General features: G+C 38.5%; 1 protein-coding gene across 1 annotated transcript; it reads left to right on the plus strand.

Annotated features, from left to right (window-relative positions):
- The first annotated feature begins 242 nt into the window (after positions 1–242).
- LOC143033653 (uncharacterized) lies at positions 243–4483 on the plus strand. Its single transcript, XM_076199147.1, has 2 exons — positions 243–2422; positions 3269–4483. Exons 1-2 carry the CDS (start codon positions 298–300, stop codon positions 3595–3597), a joined length of 2454 nt encoding a protein of 817 aa, XP_076055262.1. The 5' UTR covers positions 243–297; the 3' UTR covers positions 3598–4483.
- Positions 4484–8243: the final 3760 nt, after the last annotated feature.

Here is an 8243-nt window from a genome sequence, read left to right on the forward strand (position 1 = left end):
TTGATTTTGTTGGAGCAGTTTAAGAATACCTTAGAGACAGATCTTAGGATTTTTATAGATGATCATGTTCCCGAAACTTTAACTAAAGCTGCTGTATTGGCTGATGAGTTCACACTAAATCATAAACCTAAGTCAAGACAAATGGAATCCCAAAAGTCAAAGTCATATATTCCAGATTCAACAAAATACTCTGATCCTTGGGCCCCAAAGAAACGCTTTGAAAATCAGTCTAGCCCATCACATTTCAGTTACAGGTCTGATTTCAATCAATATCCTCCAAACCAACCTTGGCAAAGAATGGAAAGGTTTAAGACTAATCCCCCTGTAACTTGTTCATATTGTAAACAGGTTGGTCATCACATTTCTAATTGCAGAAAGAGACTGACACCCTCATTCTCCAATAAGACACCAACTCTTGTAAGTAATATAAAATCAGATGATTCAAAATCCTCTATTCAGGATACACTACCAAAGAAGCCGGTATTGTCAAGTAATGTAGAACCCCCCTCATCAAATCATGATCCTTGTTTCAAACCATTTGTATCTTCAGGAACTATATCTCATGGCAGTAGTTCACAACAATATCCTATTTCCATACTCCGAGACACAGGAGCCAAGCAAAGTCTGATTTTAAATTCTGTCTTGCAGAATCTGGGTGAGTCATATACAGGTTATGATATATTGATAGAAGGAGTTGGAGGAATTGTAAAATGTCCATTACATAATGTTTTCTTGCGGTCTGATTTAACAACCGGAATGGTTAAAGTAGCAGTAGTAGACTCTCTTCCCATAGTAGGAATATCCTTATTGTTGGCCAATGACATCGCTGGAAGCAAAGTCATTTCTCCCTTAATAACAAATAACCCTAAGACCTCAGTAGAACCTTCAGATAACTTACAGTTGTTTCCCGCTTGTGCTGTAACCAGATCTCAGTACAAGAAATCTGAAGAGGAGACCTATAATTTAGAATCCCTATTCTCCCAAACTGACCCCTCTTCTTCTTCACCAGTTTCTCTATCTAGAGCAGAATTAATCAAAGAACAGAAGTCAGATCCTTCTCTTAAAAATTTGTACGAGATTGTTTCATCTCCAGAAGAAGTTGAAAAAATGTCACGAGGTTTCTATATAGAAAACGGAGTCCTAATGCGAAAATGGAGAGCATCCACCGCAACCGCTGACCAGCCATGGCAAGTAAGGAATCAAATAGTCCTCCCTCTTGGTTTCAGGAATAATGTTCTAAGATTGGCTCATGATACTCCCTTAGCAGGTCACTTAGGGGTAAGAAAGACCTTGTTCAACATAACCCAACATTTCCATTGGCCCACGGTTGTCAAAGATGTTGCCCAATATTGTAAAACATGTCATACATGTCAACTTGTAGGTAAGCCCAACCAGAAAATTGTAGAAGCTCCACTCCATCCCATTCCTGTAATGGAAGAGCCATTTAAAAAAGTTCTTATTGACTGTGTAGGACCTTTACCTCCTTCAAGTAAAGGAAATCAGTACATTCTCACAATCATGTGTATGAGCACTCGTTTTCCAGAAGCAATTCCTTTGAAAAATATTAAAGCTCAAAACATAATCAGAGAAATGTTGAAATATTTCACTATGGTAGGATTTCCTAAGAACATTCAAAGTGATCAAGGAAGTAATTTTCTTTCCAACAAGTTTAGAGAAACTCTTGTAACATTAGGTATAAATCATGTAACTTCCTCCGCCTATCATCCTCAATCACAAGGTGCTCTAGAGCGCTTTCACCAAACGCTCAAGACAATGTTAAGAATCTTCTGTGCTGAGAACACTCGAAATTGGGAAGACGGACTCCCCTTTTTGTTGTTCGCCACCCGAATAACAATTCAAGAAAGCCTTGGATTCAGCCCGTCAGAATTAGTCTTCGGTCATGAAGTCCGTGGTCCCCTAAAGATACTTCATGAACAATGGATGAAAGAAGAACCACCTGTTCCTTCTTTGAAATACGTGTCCCAGGTCACCGAGAAGTTGTTAGAAGCTTGGAAGTTGGCAAGAGAGAACTTGGCGAATGCTCAACGAGTAATGAAAGGTCGGTATGATAAAAATTCTAAACTTAGAACTTTCTCTCCAGGAGATCAAGTGTTACTTTATCTTCCCATACCAGGAGATCCATTGCAGGCTAAATACAAAGGACCCTATGAAGTCTTGTCCAGAGCCAGTGATCTCAACTACATAATCAAAACCCCAGACAGAAGAAAGAGTTCCCGTCTCTGTCACATAAATACCTTAAAACCTTATCATTCCCGAGATCCAATTCCAGCTTGCAGCTCTACCACAATAGAATCGGAAGAGCCTCCTGATAACATGCCTAATCCTCCTGAGATTCCCTTGGAAAACTCTCAGATACTACAAAATCTTCAGATAAAAGTAGGACACTTATCTGAGAAACAAGGTAAAGACATTCTTTTCCTCTTAAGAAGTTTTCCAAAATTATTTCTAGATTCCCCAAGATTCACTTCTTTGATAGAACACGAAATAATTCTAGACTCGCCAAGGGCTATCAAACAAGCCCCTTATAGAGTCAATCCAAAAAAGAAGGAGTTCATAAAAGCAGAAATAAACACACTGCTTCAACAGGGAATAATTGAACCCTCCAGTAGTCCTTGGGCATCTCCTTGCATTCTTGTCCCTAAATCTGACAATTCTTATCGCCTGTGCATTGACTACAGGAAAATCAATGCCCATACTAAGGCCGATGCTTTTCCTATCCCTAGGATAGATGATATCATAGACAGTCTAGGAACTGCCAAGTATGTATCCAAGTTGGATATGTTAAGGGGATACTATCAAATCCCTGTACACCCTCGCTCAAGAGAAGTTACCGCTTTCATTACGGAAGAGGGATTGTTCCAATTCAGAGCAATGCCATTTGGGCTTAAAAATGCCCCTGCCACTTACCAAAGAATGATAAGTAATCTTGTTGCAGGATTGCCAGGAGTAAAAACTTATCTAGATGATGTGATAATATTTAGTCAGTCTTGGACAGAACACATTGAACACCTAAATAATTTCTTTTATAGAGCAGACCAAGCAAACCTTACCATCAATTTGTCCAAATGTGATTTCGGACATACACAGGTCCCCTATTTGGGATTTAAAGTTGGAAATTCCCAAGTGTTTCCAATAGACGCCAAGATAAAAGCCATCAATGATGTACCAACACCCACTAATCGTAGAGAGGTACGTCGATTCCTTGGAATGAGTGGCTATTATCGCCGTTTCTGTCCAAATTTTTCAGATGTAGCAGAACCATTGACTGACCTGTTGAGAAAAGACCACGACTTCGTGTGGACACCTACCTGTGAGACGGCCTTCAAAAACCTGAAGTCCCTTCTCACTAACGCACCAGTTCTAAGGGCACCCGATTTCCAACGACCCTTTCTTCTGCAAGTCGACGCCAGCGACACCGGTATCGGTGCCGCCCTCTTGCAAGAACACAATGAAGTTCTTCACGCTATCGCCTACTACAGCAAGAAGCTGTCCCCTGCGCAGAAGAACTACTCCGTACTTCTAGAACGTAGCTTTTCAACAGAAAGTGAAAAGCTTTCCCAAACGGTGGAGGTGTAACGTAATATTAGATATTACGTCATATATGTAATTATGTTATAGAATTGTGTTCCTGTATTACATAACTATGTTCATATTTCTTGTCTATGTATGTATTGTAACAATGTTAAGCAGTAACGCCCGTCCACTATATGTAATCTTGTCTACGTGCGGAGAGGTGCGCACTCTTGTAGAACAAACAGACAAGCGAAATCCTGAATAGTTCGGAGCGCACAGATTTGACAGTTACTAAATAAATAGATTGTTCAAGCGAGTCGAGGGTCCTAAAAACTACCCATGTTGACGTGTTAACTTACCCTCCTCCTCACCCGCACCCTTAACCGGAAGTATCCGGCTTCCGGTCCAATGGTATATAAGCGGTGGAACTCGCTGACTCCTTGTCATTTCCCACATATTGATCTCTTGATAAAAACTAGAAGGTTTAGATTCATGAGACGATTGGTGTGAAGTGATCACCCTTTTTGCCTACATTACGTGTCTGATATACATTGCATTACTTTACTTATATTTGTACTTATTACTTATTCTGATGCATGTTCCTGATCTCTTTGTACTTAGATAGTACCATATTGTATACTTATCTTGTTTCTTATTTGAACGATAATTTCCATATTCTTATAATCATGTAACGGTCCCATTGACCCTACTGCCCATTCTCTTTTGTGTTGATTGCCTGTAAATATTTTCCATTAATAATTTCGTTTACTAGTTTTATCGCTAGTTTAATATTCCTTTCCTGGAATCTTCTTTGTTACCTTTACTTCTAGTCTTACGAATTATCTAGGCCCTGACCAGATAGTTCAGTCCTACAGTGGCTTCTAGAAGTGCGCTGGTTCTTAAGCACTTAGACGTTATACGTAACGTCTCTTCACATACCAGCCGCCCGTAACACAATGACTGTGATATTTCAGTAGGGGATCAAGGAGCATCTTTTATTTATTGATTTATTTATTTTCTAGATGTGGTACAAGGTAATTTCCTAAAGCAATTGATTACCAAGCCCATGAAGGCAGAGAATTCTTTGGATCTACTGGTAACAAACAATGAAAACTGAATATGAAAAGGACTTGGGAGTGTTAGTGAGTCCCGACCTTAAATCCGGGACACAGTGAATTAGTGCCAGGAATAGGCGTAACAGGTCATTAGGATCTATTGCTAAGACGGTTACAAACAAAAGTGCAAATGTAGTTATTTAACTCTATCTGGCAATAGCTAGACCCATCTTTGACTATGCTACAGTTTTGATTTCCGACTTATAGAATGGATATTAACTCACTTGAATCAGTACAGAAGAGAATTACCAAAATTATACAAGGGCTTAGAAATTTACCATTTGAAGGCAGGTTTGAGCATCTTAACTTATACTATATGGAAAGATGAGGGATACGGGGCGATTTAATGGAGGTATCCGAATGGATCAAGTGACAAAACAAGGATGATGCAAGCAAGGGTAGGACTCGTATCAACGAATTTAAATTTGACAAATTTAGGTTTAAGAAAGAATTTGGCAAGAATTGGTTTACCAGCGGAGTGGTTAACTTAATCGCTATGTATTGTTTTTTTTTTAAGAGAAGCTTAGACATTATTATTGTTTTTATTTACATTTTCATTGTTTTTATTTACATTACTATTTTTTTAATCTATTCATTTATTTGTTTATCATTATTATGATTTTTTTCGCATCCGACCTAGATATGGACCAAAATGTCTCCTGCCGGCATGCTCCGCCTTTGTAATCCTTTGTAATATTTATGAATAGGTATGATTGGTGGTAATAGACGAGAGACTTATGATCTCTTGCAGTTTCCTTCATACTTATGTTCTTGTGTTTATTCCTTATATCCTTTACTCCTCTCCCAAGTCTAATTTCCTCTACTCCTCTCCCACCTCCAGAACCACTTCTTTCTTACCTCCTCCTTCTCCTCTTGTTTCCATTCCCCTCCCTTTGATTTCTATACTTTTTCCTTACTTGCTCTCGTTTCCAGCTTGCACAACGCACTGATTCCTCTCTCATCACTGCATTTATGCTCCTGGGTTGTGACCCTCCCCCCTCAACCACTTCTTTCTTACCTCCTCCTTCTCCTCTTGTTTTCATTCCCTTCCCTTCGATTTCTACACTTTTTCCTTACTTGCTCTCGTTTCCAGCTTGCATAACGCACTGATTCCTCTCTCATCACTGCATTTATGCTCCTGGGTTGTGACAACCACCACCTAACCTAACCTAACCTAACCTAACCTAACCTAACCTAACCTAACCTAACCTAACCTAACCTAACCTAACCTAACCTAACCTAACCTAACCTAACCTAACCTAACCTAACCTAACCTAACCTAACCTAACCTAACCTAACCTAACCGAACCTAATCTAACCTAACCTAACCTAACCTAACCTAACCTAACCTAACCTAACCTAACCTAACCTAACCTAACCCAGCTTAACCGGACCTAACCTAACTCAACCTAACCTAACTGAATCTAACCTAACCTAGACGAACCTAACCTAACTGAACCTATCGTAACTTAACCGCACCTAACCTAACCTAACCTAACCTAACCTAACCTAACCTAACCTAACCTAACCTAACCTAACCTAACCGAACCTAACCGAACCTAACCGAACCTAACCGAACCTAACCGAACCTAACCGAACCTAACCGAACCTAACCGAACCTAACCGAACCTAACCGAACCTAACCGAACCTAACCGAACCTAACCGAACCTAACCTAACCTAACCTAACCTAACCTAACCTAACCTAACCTAACCTAGCCTAACCTAACCTAACCTAACTCCCCCCCTCCACCACCACCACCCCTCCCCACTACCCCACCACATCAGCGCGGGTGCAGGTTAGGAAAGCTTTCTTTCTCCCACAGCCGGTGCCAATAACAATAATTTCCATGGCAATCACATTTTGTCCATTAACTAGAGATTCAGTCCCTGTTGTTTTGGCTTCGACTATCTGTGTTTTTTTTTTTATTATCTTCATTATGTATTGTTCGTGTTCTCTTCGTTGTTTTCATTCCTGTGTTCCTTCATTGTCTTTCCTCATTCTCGGACATTTGGTCTCTCCTGTGTTGTCTTATGTCTTTCTGTTACAATTTGTCTTCACGGCTCTTTCTATCCCGTTTTTTTATTCCTCCGATTGACAGTAAACCTAATTCTGTCCTTTTTCCTACTTTGTTTACGTTCTCATTTATTTAATCCATTGTTCTTCCTCTTCCTACTCTTTTCCATATTAATATTTCCTTAACCTTAACGTCCCATTGTAATACACTGAATTGCTTATTTTTCTTCTTTTCTTAAGACTTATTACTTTCTTTTAGCTTTCCCTTTTCCTCCAGTTCTGCTTTAGTTAGCCTTCTTCTCTCTTTCACCTTTCTGCTCGTGCAAGATTAAAACGATTACATTAGTTATTTATCACGGTCTATTTTTACCTTCTCCATTTTTATTTAAATTTCTGACTCATATTATTCTATTTTACATATTTCAGAGGGCGCTATATCTTTTATCTATATTTTTGTTTTCCTGATATATTTTCTGTTTTCAACTAATCTGACATTTTTTCTATAATTTCTTAGCCTCCTCCTCTAATATTCTCATTGTTGTTCAAACACTTGTATTACAATTTTCACAATTGTCTTTGTATTGGTATTGGATTTTGCTTTCTCTTTCTCTTCTTCTCTCTCTTCCTCGTCCACATTCTCTTCCTCATTCATTTCTTCTTCTCCTTCGTCTTCTTTTAATGTTTTTCTTCTTCTTCTTCCTCATTTCCCTCTTCCTCCTTTCCTCCACTATCTGACCCAGATATTTCTTAAAATGTTTGGTTTATGTGTTTCCTTTTTCCAAATGTGGGATGTGCATTCTTCCGCAAGTAATTTGTCACAAAGTTTTTATTTTTACGTCTTCCTTGCTCCTTCTCAATTTTCTTTCTGTTCAGCTATTGCCATTATGATTTTTTATTCTAATATGTTTCTGTAATTATCTATCCTAGCCTTACGATTTAATCAAAATACGTTTGACATATACTTCCATATAATTCTATTCAACAATTAATCTTATATGCATACATATATGCGTGTACTGGATATTTCTATTAATGCAGTTTTCATTGAAAGTGAAGGCAAGTAACACATTATAAAGCTTCTTGCTTATTTTTTCGGTGTTTATAATCAGCTTCCTTTAGGAATCAGGTAGAGCGTGAAGGCGTTCTCCGAAATTCACGAGGAAAGAAGGAAGTTGATGGTAATAATTATGTGGAGTATATTGCACGACGCTTCGAAACTCTTGTTCCATCTTCAGGTTTTAAATTGCACTGCAATTTTCAATTTACATGGATATGAATACAAATAAATTGAAATTTAGTAGAAGTTTGTAATATATAATGTAGAAGTTAGTGATATATGATGTACAAGAATCTCGTATGAAGTTAGGAGAGATGTATTCTTGTATTTTGCATTGTATTTACGAGACTCAAGACTGTCTTTTTACACTCAGACAGGACATTCCAATGTCGAAAGAGACTCGATGCTTAAGCGCCACCTGACCAAATGCTTTGCTGAGAGAGGGAATGATAACATTGTCGAAGGTCAATAGAATTGGACACTCCTATCTATATAAATGCAACCATCAAGATGTTTCAGTA

The sequence above is a fragment of the Oratosquilla oratoria genome, chromosome 2 (genome assembly GCF_046742065.1).
Source record: "Oratosquilla oratoria isolate Oo_2021 chromosome 2, ASM4674206v1, whole genome shotgun sequence".
Lineage (NCBI taxonomy): Eukaryota > Metazoa > Arthropoda > Malacostraca > Stomatopoda > Squillidae > Oratosquilla > Oratosquilla oratoria.

Coding starts and splice junctions, on each gene's coding strand:
- LOC143033653 (XM_076199147.1), top strand. CDS start 298: ATGGAAAGGTTTAAGACTAATCCCCCTGTAACTTGTTCATATTGTAAA. Junction 2,423..3,268: donor ACACTTATCTGAGAAACAAG/GTAAAGACATTC, acceptor CAAATTTTTCAG/ATGTAGCAGAACCATTGACT.